The sequence below is a fragment of the Pelobates fuscus genome, chromosome 7 (genome assembly GCF_036172605.1).
Source record: "Pelobates fuscus isolate aPelFus1 chromosome 7, aPelFus1.pri, whole genome shotgun sequence".
In the NCBI taxonomy this organism is placed as follows: domain Eukaryota; kingdom Metazoa; phylum Chordata; class Amphibia; order Anura; family Pelobatidae; genus Pelobates; species Pelobates fuscus.
Window position 1 is genome coordinate 50,024,548 of NC_086323.1, and position 20,000 is coordinate 50,044,547.

The 20,000-nt window shown below is 41.7% G+C and overlaps 1 protein-coding gene across 5 annotated transcripts in view; it reads right to left on the minus strand.

Moving 5' to 3' along the window:
* Nucleotides 1–20,000, minus strand: part of COP1 (COP1 E3 ubiquitin ligase) — a 159,827-nt gene that overhangs the window by 68,954 nt on the left and 70,873 nt on the right. For all 5 annotated transcript variants that reach the window (XM_063428235.1, XM_063428233.1, XM_063428237.1 and 2 more), the window contains 3 exons: nt 4,957–5,100; nt 1,871–1,979; nt 810–891 (listed from right to left, as the gene is read on the minus strand). In XM_063428235.1, the coding sequence (XP_063284305.1) occupies nt 810–891; nt 1,871–1,979; nt 4,957–5,100 (335 nt within the window). The remainder of the gene's footprint in view (nt 1–809; nt 892–1,870; nt 1,980–4,956; nt 5,101–20,000) is intronic.

Below are 20,000 nucleotides of genomic sequence, written 5' to 3' on the forward strand. Positions count from 1 at the left end.
ATCTGAACCCTTTACCCCAAAGTAGTTCTATCTTGTTTAAGGTCCTTGGTATTCACCTTTATCTCAGCCGCGAGGAGACTGCACCGAGGCTGGAAAAAGTGTGAGTAAATCCCCTTTGAAAATTAGTAAGGAGGGCCCTGAGACCACAAGTGCTATTGAATACTTAAAGTGTCAGGAATACAGGTTTGTGTATCTGACACTTTAGTGATCCTTTAAGCACCATTTCCTGCCATCCAACTGCAAAAGTGATAAAAAAAAAAAAAAAAGTTGTGTATACTACAAAAAGCAGAAACACTTAGTCTTTTACAGGCGTTACAACCAGCACCATCCATTCATAGCCTTAAGTAAAATAATTTAGGGTGGACACAAAGTTTTTAGCATGTCAAAACACTTTGGAGTTTATAATTTTTTTTTACACATGTGATATATTTACTTAAGGATGGGAAGTGGATAATTTGGCTTCCAGAATTATTGTACTAGGTTCTAAAATTATGTTGTCAAAATATAACTGCATATAAAGCGAACTAACATACAGAGGTACAATCCCCCCCCCCCCACCCCAGTTTAAATTTTGAAAAATCGGAGGTTAACGAATAACCCTATAAATGTTTGCCTAACGTATTTGCCACAACTAAAAAAAAAAAAATTGCATCTGAGTTACTGAATTTGCCTCATTATTAACCGTTTAGCAGATTGGATTTTTGAGAGGTAGATATACTTGCCCACAGACCTTTTCCCCAACATGTGCAGGGATTTTTCAATTATGGCTCAATACTGCAATCTCACTGTAAATCCTGAAAGTCACTAACCTTTGGCATCATCTGAGCCAGACGCCAAGAGTTTGGGGTCCATGAGGTTAAAATCGACACTCCAACATCGTTTTTCATGCTCCTTTATTTCCAGGTTACGGATCAATAAAACAAAAAAAGTTATAAGGCAAGAGTCTCAGTAGACATTACAAAAGCATTTGAAAAAAGAATGATACATGCATTGCTTAAATAAATACAACCAAATGCCTTTACATTTAGAGCTTTTGAATTTCTAAATAAAACAATCAAAATGCAGAATCAGTGAGCTATGAAGTCGTGCCTAGTACAAACCATTCAGCATGTAGTTAAAATTTCAATGACAAAATAGCCAAGCAGTGATTTTACATTAACTGAAGCATTTCCCAAACCAGCTACCATACCCTAAATGTTGCCATATTTATATTTGTAACAATGCTATGCTTAGCACATGAACTACAGCAGTAACTGTCCCAGTGAGTTCCAATGGAACAGAAAAATGTGCAAGTTGCCCCATATTGGAGTTGTGGATCTCATGCTGATTAGTGAGATACCAGCCATATTTCAGAGACAAAGCCCAAGAGAGGCCCAATACAAGTCTGGAGTTCTTGGATTCCTCTTGCAAATGTAATGTAAAATTAGAATCACTTCAAGAGTGGGATTGATCTATATGTTCAAGACAATTTCCACAGTGTAATGGCATAAACGAATATTAAAATGTTTAAGACACTCCGCCCCTGGAGTCACAAGCTCTTTACTAAAAATATTTTTTATCTCTGTGTGAGAGGTCCCTATTGCTTAAAATCCAATGCGACAACTTTAATAGATTGCCAAATTTGCAATCACAATCATATTTCAAACGTTATAAGGAACAGCATCAAGATTATGGTTTGCGTGTCAGCAGACATCTCCAAATGTAAAAATAAATAAATTTAAAAAAAAGCACACATTTAAAGACAAAATATTGGTTGTGTGTGAAGCTTTCATGTCAAACGCAATAGAGGTTTATCAGTTCACTGCACCAGCAACAACACACATTACAGACACAAAGATTACAGTAATTATTATGGAAAGAGTTTGATTACCTGATACACTTTAGACCTCTGCCCTGTGAAACCATCCCACAGGATGACCGTTCCTTCATAATCACTGCTTGCTAGGAGGTTCTTGTGGTAACTGCTCCAGCTAATACAGCTGCAGGAAGACAAAAAAACAAAACACAGAATGTATAAAAGCCATGAAAGAAAGATTCATTGTGGTCTACAATAAAATTTTACTTTAATGTGTTGCGCTTGATATATGCTTCTCTTAAACAGTCTCCATTCCTTAAATAAATAATTGAAAGCTCACTTCTTCAGGAAAGCGTATCAATTAAACTGAACAGCTTTTCATTCCTGCACCATGATTTCTTTCCTGCAACTGTCAAAAATAACCTACTAAGCCCTCCGTAAATACTTTTATAGCAAGTCTACCGTTACACTTTGTGTCACTATACCCCACTCCCTCTAGCATGTAAGCTCATTGAGCAGGGCCTCAACTCCTCTGTTACGGTGTGTCCAATTTGTCTGGTTATAATTACGTGTGTTAGTCCACCCAAAGTGCCTGGCTGTTACAGAGGAGACATTCAGGAATATGAAACAGTTGGCAGGAAAAAAAATAAAATAAAATATATATCTATGTACACAGATATAATATATAATACATCTCAAGTACACATAAAACAAAACAATGGGCTTAGTGTAACCAAACATACAGAATCTGAAAGGCGTACAAGCATGAGAGGACTGTGCAAAGTAAACATTCTTTAGGCCAAGATTTTAAAATACTGTCAAACTGCAACAATAATAATGCTGTAGCATGTCAACACAAAGAACTTTGAAATGTTATGTCAAGGTATTAGACATTTGACATTTTATTCTTTCACAGAATGTTAACACCTTTATAAGCAGACTTAGAATAGGCTGCTAGTAGAAATAAATTCATTTAAAAACATATTCGAGATTTACGGTCATCTAATCACGCAACAGTAAATGGAGGCGTAATTAACACAGGACTAGAATCCTGCACTTTCTTATGTAGAAATAGACATAATGGCCCCGAATAGAGAATTCAATGTTAGGTGTTTTAAGCAGCCTGGTGTTACAGGTTAGATAGCGTTGGAGGTTTAGCCTTTTACAATAAAATAAATAAAAAACAATAAAAATAAACTTCATTGTGCACCAACACAACTTAAAGAGACATCCATCACTTGAATGAATATATAGGTCCTGATGAAAGTTCAAAGGAGGAAGTGAAACGTATATGTGACAAAGGAACAACTTATTAAAACATATCCAGGAGTGCCGGTATCTTTCTACTTTATATCTACAAGTGTGACTTGGCATTCGTTATCTTTTGGCTGGAGGTTGGAGTGCAAAAGTTTATATATAATAAACTTTGACTAAGTTTAGAAACATTTCCCTGAAGTTTTCCCCAAACATAGACATGCGCACCAGAGCAGGGAATCCCCACGATGGTCGTAAGTGCGAGCCACCGTAAAACCAGTAGGTAGTAAAATGGGGACCACCTGTATTACATACTTTTCAGATTGTATTGTTTGGCACACCTCCCAACTAGGGTAGTTTCTTCCTTCTCTTGCCCACTACTCCCCTTACACAACCATCTCAATTTCAGGCTAATCCATTAATGTCTGAAACACAGCAGCATTATGAAGCAGTGGGAGAGAAAAATCTGACACTGCAGCCTGCTCTGGATGGATAAAAGTGATCAGACGCCCTCTTCTCTCGGCCGGTCAATATTGCAAGGTGAAGAGATCTTCCAACTGCACATGTGTGAATCTGTTGCGCAAGCTAATGCACTTTTCCAGCAGTCATAGGGATAGGACACCAGTTGGTTATGTCCCCCTCAAGTGGGTGTGGAAAGCATAGAGAAGTAGGTAAATATGCAAAAAATCTAAAAAAAACAAAACCAAAAAAAAAACAAACAAAAACATTTACATCCTTTCATGGCCTGCAGAGCGAGGCAACAATCTCATTCAAAGCTAAATCTTTCGAATGAGACAGTTGTCTCAAAGTGACACGTCCCATTAAAGAACCACTATAGTGCCAGGAAAACAAACTCATTTTACTGGCACTATAGTGCCCTGAGGGTGCCCCCACCCTCAGGGTCCCACTCCCGAAAGGCTGAAGGGGGAGGAAGGGTGTTAAACACTCACCTTTCTCCAGCGCCGGGCTCCCTCGGCGCTGGGGATTCTCCTCCTCCTCCTTCGTTCGTCATCGTCTGAATGCGCGCGCATTTAGTCAGTCCATAGGAAAGCATTCTCAATGCTTTCCTATGGACGCTGGCGTCTTCTTCTCACTTTGAAAATCACAGTGGGGAGCGCCTCTAGCGGCTGTCAATGAGAGCCACTAGAGGCTGGATTAACCCATGTGTAAACATAGTTTCTTTGAAACTGTTATGTTTACAGCAGGCAGGGCTAACCCTAGATGGACCTGGCACCCAGACCAATTAATTAAGCTGAAGTGGTCTGGGTGCCTATAGTGGTCCTTTAAGTGCATTTCATGTGCATTGCATTTTTGGTCTCATGTTCACTCTGTGGAAGCATTGTGGTTCTCTTGGTCAGAATTTTCAGGCTGGTCCAAACAAACAAAACATATTAAAAATTCATACCCTTAGGAGGTCTTTTTCCTAAAATATTCTTTCACCCACCCCCACAAAAATCCCAAAAGGCCATGACAGTGCTGCTTTAGGGCCTTAATAGGGGGACCTTCTCTGGAAATCACACCATCAAAAAAAGCTTTGAAAATTGCCTATTACTTCTGTTTACCTTTATTCATATGATTTTTTTTTCTCTAAACTTAAGACAGAGCTTATAATAAATGATGGATCTAGCAGTTTTCAAATATATGGGATAATTAAAGGAAATATTGAAACTCTTGGAAAGTGACTGTTTCCTTTGACAGCTGACTGAAAAATTTAAGTGAGGAAAGGGACTAGATCAGTTATATTATAAACAGAGTGGACAGTTAAATACCACTTTGTAAGTTATATTTCTCCCAAAATATTACCTCCTGAAAGGATGAAATGCAGACTGCAATTAAAATACGCAATGAATTGTGAGATATACAATTCCAGAAAATTGTCTCAAATACCCTTAAATCATCAATCTTACCTAATTTTGGAATTGCAGGTCATTTCATTCTCAGGATAGTGTATGTCCACTGCATCTTGGATAACTGTGCCATACTCATACACCTTTATCTTTTTGGTCACACCAGCAATGGCAAAGTAGTCACAGTCTCTATCGAACTCTATGCTGTAAGATTAAATAAAAAAAATAAAAAATTACAATCGATAACATACAAACATGTAAAGGCGTAAAAAGTGTATAAAAAAATAGCTAAATCCACTTAATGTGAAGCAAAATTGTACAGCTTTACGTGAACAAACTTTACTTTTATTTTTAAATTCTTTATTATTTTTTAAGTCTGGTAGCATAATAAGATACCATTGCTTGAAAACATGGCCATGCATCTAGGCAGTGTACTGTGTAAACTGCTCAATATAAAATGTTATCTATACAAAACTTTTTTTTTTTTTTTTTTATAAGAATTACACACTTTATAGAACATATTTATTAACCAAAAGGTGAGTTACATATAAAAAACAAACGACTCTTGTGGGAGCAGAACATGAGTCTTGGTGTGAAACACATGCACCACAGAGCAGGCATTTAATGGATGTCCAAGTGGGAGATTAAACATTTATACAGTCTACTGAATAAAATTAATGCTCCATGCAACAAAGCACATCAGAGTAAGCGACATGTTGAATTGCTCGATGATAATTTTATCATTGGCCTAGGAATATAAAGAAATATATGTTTTGCATGCTATGGTTATACCTGTAAAGCAGCACAAAAACAAGAAATATAATCACATTTCACAATCAAAAAATGATGGTAAGCCTTCAACTATATTCTGTTCCAGTCCAATAGTAATAGAGAGGCCACGATAGTCTATAAATCACAATTTGATTTCATACATTATTACTTGGATGGAAGTTTAAAAAATACACAAGTAAGCTGCTATCAATCCAAAATACAAACTGAATATGAACGATAAACTGTGTAAGTGGAAATCTAAATAAAATTTAAATGGATATTTAAGCTGAGTTTGCCCTGTTGATTGTAGTCATTTGACACGGTGTAACACATGCAAATGAAAGACAGGAGAAAAAAAAAAAAAGAAATTATATTATATTTAAAAAAACAAAACGCGCTTAAACCAGCTTTTGGTGTAATAGAACATATGAAGGTGGTCATTTGCCTTTGAGGTCTTGGGCACTCAACAAAAAAAAGAAAAGATCAATCCAGTCAAAAGATAGAAGACAAAGTATGGTGTACTTTGTCTTAGGTCATTTTCCTATGCTTGAAAGGGAAAAAAAAAAAAAAAGTGGAGCTACCTTTTGTCAAGCCTTAACCCCTTAAGGACCAAACTTCTGGAATAAAAGGGAATAATGACATGTCACACATGTCATGTGTCCTTAAGGGGTTAAAGGAGTCTTCTATAAGGGATCCTGCAGGATCCTCCGAACACACCAGTGTTTCACACTTGCGAATGAGTGAGAGTACAGCTTTGACGTCTGTTCCTGGCAGATGAAGAAGATGGCCATGCTTGCAAGGGACTGGTTGAGATAAGAAAAACCTATCTTACCTTGCACCCCACAGCAATTGGAATACAAGATATGCAAAGACCACAGAAAGTGAATGAGCAACTTTAAAATCAGTCTCGGTAAGTTCCAGTACACAGAAAACCATGAAATACCCTTTTTTTTCTTTTTCTTTAAGCCGTTCATAGTTGCACCTTGGTGAAACAGACTAGACCTTGAAGCGGCACTACTGCCCGAACACAAGTTTATTTTATTAAAACCACTATTTAGTTGTTACCAATTACGTGTGCTGTTATTAATTGCTTGTATAAATTTAATGTGAACATTTACAATCCTTATAGATGAGTTTTGTTCAGTCTTGCATTTTACGGCCACACCTAATGCTTTACAGCAGCACAGATTATCGCCGTTCAGCAGCTTGAAAGCTGTAGTAGGCATTTGTCTTGAGGATGACAATTCTTCACTCTCACATCTTCATTAATGAATGCCACAAATAAACGTGCAACTGTATTTGTATGGATGAAGCAACAAAAGAAAACTAAGCTGCAATCCTCACAAATCACAGCCCTACTCTGAAAGTCCAGGAACAGATAATACTGTATTTGCCTCTGGCACCCAATCCTGAAATTTTACAGCGGTAGAACCTAAATATAGTTGCCGGCACGTTAAAGTAGCAAAATCAATCTGTACAATGATAGACTCTTCTTTAGCCATCCATGCAACCCTGATGTTTTAAAGTTCCCTGAAGGTCAGCGCTTCATAATATAATTAACTGTTCGCTATTTTGCTGTGTCTTTATGTTTATGTAACACGTCCCCTCCTCCACTGCCCTCTCTGAAAGGCTCCATTAGCTTCCTATGACATATCATTGCAGTGAGGCTGATTTACTACAGGCTCAGTGTGTGAGGAAGAATAATGAAAGTAAACGAGGAGAAATGACAGAAGTGGAATTGCTCAAGACAGCTTGCTCCTGGATGGAAGAACAGAGAGGGTTGCATGTGCATGGGATTCTTTTGGTCATTACACAGGCCAAAATGAGTGACTAAATTGTTTGGATGGGGATATGAAAAATGATTGGCAGGTAATGGTGCTGTGCAGGGACAGACAGACCAAAACACACAAAAAAAAAAGAAACTAAAATCGTAACTATAAAATGTATAGGTTTTGCGATAAATATACAAGAAAGATTACCCGTAGGTAAGCAATGTTAAAAAGCTGACTTGTCATAAAGACGTGGGACGTTGTCTCCTCAGGGTACCACACAACATTATCCACTAAGTGCAATATAAGAAGATCTTATATCAGTATATTTTATTTACTCAGTTGACTGACCGTTAACTCAGTTTATATTTCCAATAAAAACAGCTCATTCTTTATTTCCTTATCTTAAAGACACTACGTAAGCCCATTCTATACAGTCTCTGACTCACACTCTTTTAGATGCTAGTATCCCTAGGCAGATTTATTAAAGTGAACAACCCAGCACAAAGCTCTCACATAGTACAGTAATCATTACTGAGAGGTTTTATTTATTTTTCCTCTTTATGGAATATTCTTTAAATCAAACCAAAAAGTGGGCCAACTGCATCCCAACAACCTTTTCAGTCATCACCTCAGTTCTAGCCAGGAGTGATTTCCCTCCCCCACTCCCAAATACCATACCAAGACTTCCATGCATTGGTAAACAAAGTGTCCCTGGGAGTACTAGATATGTGCCAACCCAAAAACATTAAGAACGAGCTTAATTCTGAGTAGCTGAGATGGATTAGCATTTGTAATATATGAGGAAAAATCCAATATAGAAGTTTGTGATAAATGAACAAACAGTCCTCAGATTTCTATAAACCGTATGGTCACATTTACCATCATTCAAGAAACACAAATGAAGCCACCAGCAAACTACAAGTAGCACATTATAGTCATTGTGACAGACTGCCTGGCACCCCGACTGGCTCTCCTAGCTCTCGTCCAGAACACAGCCGCCGCATCTTGGCTGATGTCTCAACATCGCTTCCCGCCATGAAACAGGGTCCTGGGTACAGCTTCAAGTGATTAAGCTTTCCTGCAGAGAGTATAGCTGATCCACTCAAACACTTGCCCAGAATGAGTGAAGAGTGAAAAGGAACCGCTTTATTATGGCCAAGATGCCTGCTTATATACAAAACCCCCAGCAGGGGGTCTCCATACAATACAATGCAATGCATGCCCCTCCCAAAGAGCTCTGTGCCTGGGAGATAATGGATTTCTAAGACCGGTAAGCTAATCATCTCCCAGGAACACAAAAACGATAAAAATATACAGTAACCCCATATAGCATACATCCCAAAATAGCCCTGATCTGAGGGCCCATGTTCTCCAAATAGTGTAGCAGTGTATGGGAAACACCACCGAGTTAAAGTTCTGACTGGCCAGCGTTGGTGCTTTGTCGGTCAACTTTCGGGAGCTCCCTCGGCCACAATACAGGGTGCTCCGCCTGGCTCTCAGGTAGCGTTTTTGTTCAACTTCGTCTCAGGCACCTTCCCTTCAAAAAGAGCTCACATGGTGGGCTGCAAAGTGTTTCAAAACCCTGTTAGGGAACCACGTGGTCACCTCATACCAAAAACAGTTCCATAACAGTCGCGACTAATTACCGCTGAGGTGACCAAGGACCCACAAAGTCATCATGCCGAAATTAGCTCCATAGCGTTCACAGCCAAGTACCGCTGAGGACCATTTGTGGGTTTGGTTCATGCGAACAGCCACCAGGGAGTTAGCGTTCGGTTCTATTCGAATGAAGGGAAAATGCCGAACCAGGGGAACCCAGGGAAAGCTGCTAATGGCGACTGGGCAACTCCCGGACAGGGTCTCAGACTTGGACTATAGTCGGTGGGCAGGAGGACAGCTTCCACACTCCTCTAGGAGTTCATGATAAACGTACAAGCAAAAGAGCATTTGTCAGAGTCATTAAAGATCAACTGCAGTCTTGAGTAATCCTTAGCTTTACTTTGTGGACTAATTATAGCCAATATTTTGATTACAGTTAAACAATCTGTATTAGAGCCGGCCATTCCTGGCAGTTGAAGACGCTACAACAAAAGTGATTTATCAGCTTCCTGCTGTAAAACTTCTCAGTATAACTACAACTATGTGGGATGAGAGGGAGGGTTATAATGGGTCGGTAGTATACTGAGCAAAAAAAACAAAACACACTGTGAAAAACAACCAGCATAGCAAAGTGTAATCTAACCTACATTTCTCACCAGTTACACCCTAGAACCTAGAATGCACAAGTCTGAAAAGATGTTTCATCTTCTAGCTATCCTCCATTAAAATCACATTCAGGTTGGTTGTTATTCTAACATTAGCTTTCATCCACAAAACACATCTGACACTATGTCAATGTAAGCATTAAGGTTACAATTATAACTTTATTAATGGTTTTATAACAATCTTTGTCTGCGATACGGCAGCTATTTGAATGCAACTGGAAATAAGATGGCAAGTATGACTGGTTAGTGACCAATAATTTGAATAAAGAAAAATTCAGGATTGTAGAGTTCAGTGATTAGAAAAAGTTCGAGGGGAGAAAAAAAAATCCATATGCTTTAGACATTTTCATTGCTAAAAATGTACCACAGCAGCTTGTTTTAGCGATTTCTGGAGGGATCGCTTTCTTTCCACAGCTGGTATGAAAGATGTAATTCTCAGTTCGCTTGCAGAAATCGCACACAGAGAAAAGCTTTTCAAAATTGAGAAGTGCTTAAGCCGTGAGATTCTACCTTAGAAATCCCTTAAGTGATATCTCGACTAGACAGGAATAAAGGCTTGTGGTGAAAGTTATTGACCCTGAACAGCGGACTTTGTATGCAGAGGTGACCCAGCACATACATGATTAATACAACTTTGTTGCCCAAGGCTGCTATCCCCTACAAAGTGAGATAGAGGTCTAACCTCCTGCAGAGATACTCTGTCTGCGACCTTGGATATGTCTGTTATGGTGTATTTTGGATACTAGAGAAAGGAGAAAAATACTGGAACTGTAGGTCATGGGTTCTGCATGGATGCACAAATTAAGCAAGCTAGAATATCCATTACTCTAGCTCATGTTTGTAAAACCTCATTTACAAACAAACCATACAAAACAAGCGCTGGATTAAAAAAAAAAGACTTATATTTACTATTAAAAAGCAAATTAGGGCAGCATATAGTAGATGTGTCAATGGATGGAAATAGGAAAAAAAATAAAGGAAAATTGGGGTGGGAGGGGAGGTCTCACAAAACCAAAAACAATTGCCAGAAGTAAATACATAAATAAAAACAGATACCATAATCCTAATACAAAACTTTAAATATTCTATATAATGAATATATATTAAAAACTTTGTGGAAAAAAACAAAGATCTATAAAATGTGAAAGGAACAAAATAACTTATGTAGTAGTGAGGCAATCACTTGCTAAACAGCTTTGAGGAATACAACTACAATCAACCAACCTCATCAAGTGGTTAGCTGAGCCTGATAAGAATTTGTATTCCAGTTTTTTATAGCAAGTCATTTTAGTGGACACAAAAATGAATACTTAAGAGAGGCTGGACAGACGTACAGAGTTTGTGCAGATTTTGGGGCATAAATATCAGCTACTGCACTCAAACGATGCCCAAAAAACACTATTCAGGGGCCCCTGGGCAAGTGGATTGATACTTTTCCTGACAATTTCTGTAGCTGAATGCCCGGACGAGCCTATTGTGGTCTACTGGGAGCGGAGCTGGGGAGAGGTGGACGATCTCCTCGCTCTAGAACTCGCAGCTGGGTCCTGCAGTACTCCTACCCTCCCCCCTTGGACCGGTGGGGGATATCACGGACCCCTCCAGATTGTAACCCGCCTTTGATGCAGCATATGAGTCCATATATGAGTCCATACTGACCTGCTCATTGGAATCCTAAGATGGCGACAACACGTCCCTCCGACCCCCAAGGCGTGAGCCTGATGCAGCAGATCTGCCATGACTAATGCTATTCGTGATGCGGCTTGACAAGACTTCCGCAGCGAGCAGATAGAAGAAACGCATGCCCGGAGGTGGTGAAGCCGGCTGAGAGCAAAATAAGCATATGAAGCCCCATCCTTTCCTACCTGGGCCGAGAGCCACCCGAAGATCGCCCACGAAGGCAGATGATGGCCCGCAGACAGCAGAGATTTTCACCCACACTCTCCGTCATCCTTTAGACTCTGGAAGTCACAAAGTCTGTGGTGAACATGTGCTAGTCCTCACACAGGCCTGGGACTGGAGAGGAATCCTGTCCCTGAGGAGACGAGACACTGCCACTTATAGGTATCGGCTGAGCTGGCCTTGTAAACATTGCCTGAGCCATATCAACTTCTACTGCTTGTGACTGCCACTTATCTGTTAAAAGTAATGCAACTCATTATTTCCTGTTTTTATTGTTCCTTTCTATATTTTTGCTGTGGTACTATGACTTACTGTCCTGGAGGTTCTACCCTCGTAATGAGAATTGACCTGCAGACCAATATTACATTCGCATACAAAATGTGTCTAGAGCATGTTTTACTAAGGTGTGCCCTGGGAATAGTGGGCCACGGCTATGTATACACTACTGAAGGCTTAGCATAGACTCATGGAATTTTAGCATATGCTTCTTGTAATCTAGCATTGTGAGTTCTCAGTATGAAGCCTGACTAGCATTCCCTAGCATGCACTGGGGTATTTTGGTTCAGCTAAGATATGTTTTCTCAGCTTGTTTACCTTCTCTCTCAAAAAAAAAAAAAAGGTGTTTATTTTCCCAACGCCACTATACTGTCTAAATATGTTTGACATGCGACTGCTTATGCTGTTGTGGTGTTGCAGCCATCTTTGTAAGACTAACTAAAAAAATAAAGATTGACAAAAAAAATAAAATAAAAGAGGCAGTTGTATCAAGGCAGTTGTATCAATGCAGTCTTAAAGTATGTATTTAGTTATTTGAATCCCTAAAGTGGAATAACACCACCTACCTCAAATTTAAGTTTTGGACATGATATTTTTCCTCAATGTTTCTCCGATAAGCCCTTGACTGGACAATAACTAGCACTAGCAAGGAAGTAAGTGCTTTCCTATGGGGAGATTCTAATGTGAGCGTGGCCTTTGCGTAGCATGCACATTAGATCTCCCCCACCAAGAAAGGATGAAGGCGGGCCCGAGCCAGCGACGAGGGGCATTAGCGCTGGACCCAGGTAAAGAACATAAGGGTAGCCACGAGGGAGGGGAACGTTAGTGCCAGGAACACAAGTTTGTTTAAAGGCAAAAAAAATCCCCAATCCTCCATCACTCATCTTTACAATTTACCATTATATCTTACCAGTGGATGACTGGTATTATAGAAGAATTGGTAAATACAGTATAATCAAGGGAATTGTATGGAAAGGGAGGAAAGTTAAATAGTATTCTGGAATAGGATTTTGTTAGTTTAGTTTTTCTTCCTCAGGAAATAAAAGTGCACACAGAATTTATGATTATGAATAAACTGTTTTGGTATCATACTGTGCATTTGGTAATAAATGCTCCCTCCCTCCATGTTTCTGTTAACTTTTGCTACATAAAGGATCGACATGCCTTGGAGCTTGCTTGTATATAATGTGGTCCATTCAGATCTTTGTCTTTATAGTTATGTTCTTTGATCACATGATAACAGCATGATGTCAATCAATAACGCTCCGTGTTCCCAATGTGGTCATGGATTCTTTCTGCAGAATTTATTCAGTTTATATTTATGTTCACGAGCTGTGTCTGTACACGATACAGGGTATTCTATATAATAAAGTCATAACTTTCATCTATAAAAGATGCAAAAGGCATTTATTTTTTTGCAGTCACAGTGTGGGGATTACAGTTATTTATGTGGTGATGGTGGTTACTTATTACATACTTAAGGCATGTGGTCACTTGATAAAGGACAATCAAATTGATATTAATGGTTAGGAATGATAGTTCGGAATGCAGCACTTGGACATATTAAGAACAAACTTTTCATCAATACTGTAAAACATAGAAGAATAAAATTGTAATTTATTTTTTTTCTGGGAATTAACTGTTAGGAGGGTAAGGTATCCACAGTGATGCCACAAGCACTTGTAAAGCACATTGGTGAGTAGTGCCCAGTCTTGATGAAAAGCGCCGCTCATGTATTTAAGGGGATAAGCTCTCAGTTTAGATTTGTCCAGGCTAGCTGCTGATTCTATAAACACATCTTTTTTTCCCCTTAATATTACATACATTAAGAAGTTCAGCTTTACAATTGGGCAGAAAACGCGGAATATAAAACAGTTAAGCTGTTGGATGTTTTCTTGAATGGAAATTTTACCTTGCTAACATACTATGCGAGTCAGCAGATGTGGGTGGAAAACTGCTGCCTTGGTGTGTATGTGTATATAGATGATGGATTCTGCTGTCGCATTCAAGAGCAATTTTGTTAACATGGGCAAACAGTGCCACCTTGTGTTCATTTACTGATCTTAAAATAAATCCAAAGTCATCTTCACAGTTCAATTGAGAAAGAGGCCCTGTCATCAGACCATACATTTAGAGTACTTAATTAAGCCAGAAACTTTAATGAAGTTCCAACAGAAAATGTGACTATTTCGTAAAGAGACACTAAAGCCACCCAGGCCACTTCATCAAACAAAGTCTTGGAATCAAAAGCTGCTGATAGCAGCATCTGATTGGAGGAGCACGACATTTGGCTGCACATACCTAATTCCAATTCATTGGTTTAAAAGGACCACCAAAGTCACCCAGACCCCTTTATCGCAATTAAAAATGGTCAGGGTGCAGTGGTCCTGTTATTTTAAGCCTACAGTGTTTAATATATACGTTCAAAAACACATCTTGTAGCGGTCTTCCTGAGTTCTCTCCTTCAGAACAGAGTGAAACTTGGCGCTTGAATCAAACGTGGCTCAATGCAGCATCTGATTGGAGGAGCATTTGGTTGCGCATGCCTAGTTCCGATATATTGTAATTGGATTGGAGGAGATTGCAGGAGTTATCAGCATAGATACTGACATCACCGGAGGGGAGGCTACTTTGAGCTGCTTCTCAATAATAAAAACATTTAAAATTACCTATAATCTGTGTTAAATCTTTTTCATGAGATACTCACTTTTCTTTTATATTAAAAATGTAGCAAACCAGTTCTAACAAAGCAAAACCATGACAAAGATTCCAATTGAGGAGGAATAGAAACATTGTTTCATATCTCCTCTTCTCAGTTTGCTTTCTTTTCACTGACTGCCAGATGGAAAGTACAGAGCTTATAACAATGACAGGGAGCAAAGATTAAAAAGTCCAGTCGCAGGACAAAGAGGTGTGGATTTCTACATTTAAATTCTGTTTTTATTAAATCTCACAAAGAGTATGTGTATATAGATATATTTAAATCTCACAAAGAGTGTAAGTGTGTATATAGATATATATATACACACACACACACACACACACACACTCTGAGATTTAATAGAAACAGAATTTAAATGTAGAAATATCTATATATAGAGAGAGATTTCTACATTTAAATCTCTCAGAGTGTGTGTATATATATCTATATACACACACTTACACTCTTTGTGAGATTTAAATACATCTATATACACATACTCTTTGTGAGATTTAATAAAAACAGAATTTAAATGTAGAAATCCACACCTCTTTGTCCTGCGACTGGACTTTTTAATCTTTGCTCCCTGTCATTGTTATAAGTTCTGTTCTTTCCATCTGGCAGTCAGTGAAAAGAAAGCAAACTGAGAAGAGGAGATATGAAACAATGTTTCTATTCCTCCTCAATTGGAATCTTTGTCATGGTTTTGCTTTGTTAGAACTGGTTTGCTACATTTTAATATAAAAGCAAAGTATATATATATATATATATATATATATATATATATATATATATATATATATATATATATATATATATATATATATATATATATATATACATACACATACACATACACACACACACACACACACACACAGTCAACATTATATTAAAAAGCCTGTGATGTGTCACTTCCCCTTAAAAATAGAACTATTAAAGGACAACTTTCACCTCAAAACTATTTTTAATATAGTAACGTTTTCATGAAGAAATTTTAAACTCAACCCTACCTTTAGTATGTGACAGGGTCCTTAAAGCGGCACTGTCATGCCGAACTTACCTTTCCTCAATCTCTTCCTCTTCTACCCCTCTCTCAGGATCTGTTCTTCTTTTCTTCCTGTCTCCTTTAGTTTTCTTTAAAACCATAAGACAAAGTAGGGACTCTTTGTCTTATGGGATTCCTCCGCTTGACCAGCTCTGACCAGCGGAGGAGCAAAGTGTGCTTCATTTCCGCTGGTCAGAGCAATTTTCCTATGATCCCTAGCTTTCCTCCCTGTTCCCACAATGCTTCCTGTCAGTATTGCCAAACGTCCTGTCACTTAGACAGAACGCCGGCAAAACTTCCGAATTGCATCCTAACAGAATTCTCCATTGGTGTTAGGATGCAATTCGGTACTTTGTTTGTATCGGAATTTCATTCTAATGAATGAAACTCCGATCCTATTCATTGCCGCGGCTGCATCTTGCAGCCGCTTAGTAGATAACTCCCTAATTCCCACGGTATCAGGGAGCTATCTACTAAAAGGCTGAAAGACCTGAATTGGTCTTTCAGCCAACTTTACTAATACTAAGTAAAGATTACTTAGTATTAGTAAATAATATGCCCCTACTCGCTATACCGCGAGTAGGGGCATGTCTAGTAAGCAGTGAGCAGCCTGTGGCTGCTCACTGTAAAAAAAAACAATAAACACCCCCCCTCCCCTGCGCGGGGTTAAAGATGGGGGGGGGGACCTACTGCCCCCCCCCCCGGCCCCCACCCCTGCGCGGTGGGTGGGGGCCCTAATAAAACAATACGGGGGGGGGGGGACCTACTGTCCTCCCCCCCGGCCCCCACCCCTGCGCGGTGGGTGGGGGCCCTAATAAAACAATAAGGGGGGGGGGACCTACTGTCCTCCCCCCCGGCCCCCACCCCTGAGCGGTGGGTGGGGGCCCTAATAAAACAATAAGGGGGGGGACCTATTGTCCTCCCCCCCGGCCCCCACCCCTGAGCGGTGGGTGGGGGCCCTAATAAAACAATAAGGGGGGGGACCTACTGTCCTCCCCCCCGGCCCCCACCCCTGCGCGGTGGGTGGGGGCCCTAATAAAACAATAAGGGGGGGGGACCTATTGTCCTCCCCCCCTGGCCCCCACCCCTGCGCGGTGGGTGGGGGCCCTAATAAAAACAATAAGGGGGGGGGACCTACTGTCCTCCCCCCCGGCCCCCACCCCTGAGCGGTGGGTGGGGGCCCTAATAAAACAATAAGGGGGGGGGGACCTACTGTCCTCCCCCCCTAGCCCCCACCCCTGCGCGGTGGGTGGGGGCCCTAAATGAACCCCCCCCCCCCATCAAGGTGACTAGGGGTCCCAAGCCCCTAGTCACCCCCCACCCAAAACATTCTATCCCCTACCTACCCCCCTCACCCTAAAAATAGTGAGGGGGGGATAAAATAACTAACCTGTAAAAAAAAAAAATTAAACTTGCCATTTGACGTCTTCTCTTTTCTAAATTCTTCTTACTTCAGCCCCCCAAAAGGCCAAATAAAAATCCATAAACCCGTCGCACTTTAAAAAAAAAAAAAAAAAAACGAGCGCAAACAAAAATTAATCCATCTTCACCCATGGAGGGCACGCCGCGTACTGAGCTCCGCAGGGCGGGTCAAGGCTTATAAAGCCTTGCCCCGCCCTGCAATTAGGCTTAGAACACAATGATTGGTTGGTTTAAGCCAATCAGAGTGCTCTGTGTCATTTTACACAGCGTGGGAAAATTCAAAAGAACTTTCCCACGCTGTGTAAAATGACAGATCACTGTGATTGGATGGTTTTCAAGCCATCCAATCACAGTGCTCTGTGTCATTTTACAAGCGTGGGAAAATTCCAAAGAACTTTCCCACGCTTGTAAAATGACACAGAGCACTGTGATTGGATGGATTTCAAACCATCCAATCACAGTGCTCTGTGTCATTTTACACAGCGTGGGAAAGTTCAATTTTCCCACGCTGTGTAAAATGACACAGAGCACTGTGATTGGATGGCTTGAAATCCATCCAATCACACTGCTCTGTGTCATTTTACAAACGTGGGAAAGTTCTTTGGAATTTTCCCACGCTTGTAAAATGACACAGAGCACTGTGATTGGATGGCTTGAAAACCATCCAATCACAGTGATCTGTCATTTTACACAGCGTGGGAAAGTTCTTTTGAATTTTCCCACGCTGTGTAAAATGACACAGAGCACTCTGATTGGTTTAAACCAACCAATCATTGTGTTCTAAGCCTAATTGCAGGGCGGGGCAAGGCTTTATAAGCCTTGACCGCCCTGCGGAGCTCAGTACGCGGCGTGCCCTCCATGGGTGAAGATGGATTAATTTTTGTTTGCGCTCGGTTTTTTTTTTTTTTTTTTTTTTAAAGTGCGACGGGTTTATGGATTTTTATTTGGCCTTTTGGGGGGCTGAAGTAAGAAGAATTTAGAAAAAAGAAGTCGTCAAATGGTAAGTTTAATTTTTTTTTTTTTACAGGTTAGTTATTTTATTCCCCCCTCACTATTTTTAGGGTGAGGGGGGTAGGTAGGGGATAGAATGTTTTGGGTGGGGGGTGACTAGGGGCTTGGGACCCCTAGTCACCTTGATGGGGGGGGGGGTTCATTTAGGGCCCCCACCCACCGCGCAGGGGTGGGGGCTAGGGGGGGAGGACAGTAGGTCCCCCCCCCTTATTGTTTTATTAGGGCCCCCACCCACCGCTCAGGGGTGGGGGCCGGGGGGGAGGACAGTAGGTCCCCCCCCCTTATTGTTTTTATTAGGGCCCCCACCCACCGCGCAGGGGTGGGGGCTAGGGGGGGAGGACAGTAGGTCCCCCCCCCCTTATTGTTTTATTAGGGCCCCCACCCACCGCTCAGGGGTGGGGGCCGGGGGGGAGGACAGTAGGTCCCCCCCCCCTTATTGTTTTTATTAGGGCCCCCACCCACCGCGCAGGGGTGGGGGCCAGGGGGGGAGGACAATAGGTCCCCCCCCCTTATTGTTTTATTAGGGCCCCCACCCACCGCTCAGGGGTGGGGGCGGGGGGGGAGGACAGTAGGTCCCCCCCCTTATTGTTTTTATTAGGGCCCCCACCCACCGCGCAGGGGTGGGGGCCGGGGGGGAGGACAGTAGGTCCCCCCCCTTATTGTTTTATTAGGGCCCCCACCCACCGCGCAGGGGTGGGGGCCAGGGGGGGAGGACAATAGGTCCCCCCCCCCTTATTGTTTTATTAGGGCCCCCACCCACCGCGCAGGGGTGGGGGCCAGGGGGGGAGGACAGTAGGTCCCCCCCCTTATTGTTTTATTAGGGCCCCCACCCACCGCGCAGGGGTGGGGGCCAGGGGGGGAGGACAATAGGTCCCCCCCCCCCTTATTGTTTTATTAGGGCCCCCACCCACCGCGCAGGGGTGGGGGCCAGGGGGGGAGGACAATAGCCCCCCCCCTTATTGTTTTATTAGGGCCCCCACCCACCGCGCAGGGGTGGGGGCCAGGGGGGGAGGACAATAGGTCCCCCCCCTTATTGTTTTTATTAGGGCCCCCACCCACCGCTCAGGGGTGGGGGCCGGGGGGGAGGACAGAAGGTCCCCCCCCCCTTATTGTTTTATTAGGGCCCCCACCCACCGCGCAGGGGTGGGGGCCGGGGGGGGACAGTAGGTCCCCCCCTTATTACCATTTTTTTTTTTTTTTACAGTGAGCAGCCACAGGCTGCTCACTGTTTAGTGGACATGCCCCTACTCGCGGTATAGCGAGTAGGGGCATTGGGGAGATTTTAATCTCCCTTGTGCTATTATGGGGGTCATATTGACCCCCATAGAGTGAGGAGGGGACCTGGGGGGCTTATGAAGTGGTGGGGAGCACTGCTCCCTGCCGCTTCTATAGTTACATATTACAAGGAGGGAGCTGCACGCCGGTAGCTCCCTCCTTGTAATAAACTGAACGAACAAACTAACACTCATACACAGTGTTCGTTTGTTCGTCTGATTTTTTCTATTCATTCATTCGTCTGTCTGATGAATGAATGAATAGGTGAAATTCCCGTTCGCATGTCCAGGTGTTTCACTGGGCATGTGCGGGAATCTCACAGTCTGTGTAGTGTGGGTAGATGACGTGTCCCACAGGGACTTCACCTACCCACACAAAGATGGCGGCGCCCTGAATAAAGATCGGGGCAGAAGATAAAGAATTAAAAAGAGGTAATGTGGGGGGCTTAGGGGCATTTGGGGGTGACTAGGGGGTCGATTGGATGTAGTGGAGGCGGGAGGGGGGTTAAAAAAAAAACGGGATTCGGCATGACAGTGCCGCTTTAAGCCATGTACCAGTCCAGCATCATCTGATCAAACATGCATGTAGGTATATGGCTGAAGGATCAATTCCTATACTGAAAGGTAAAGTTGACTTTTTTTACATAATGATGGAAGGAGGTCTAT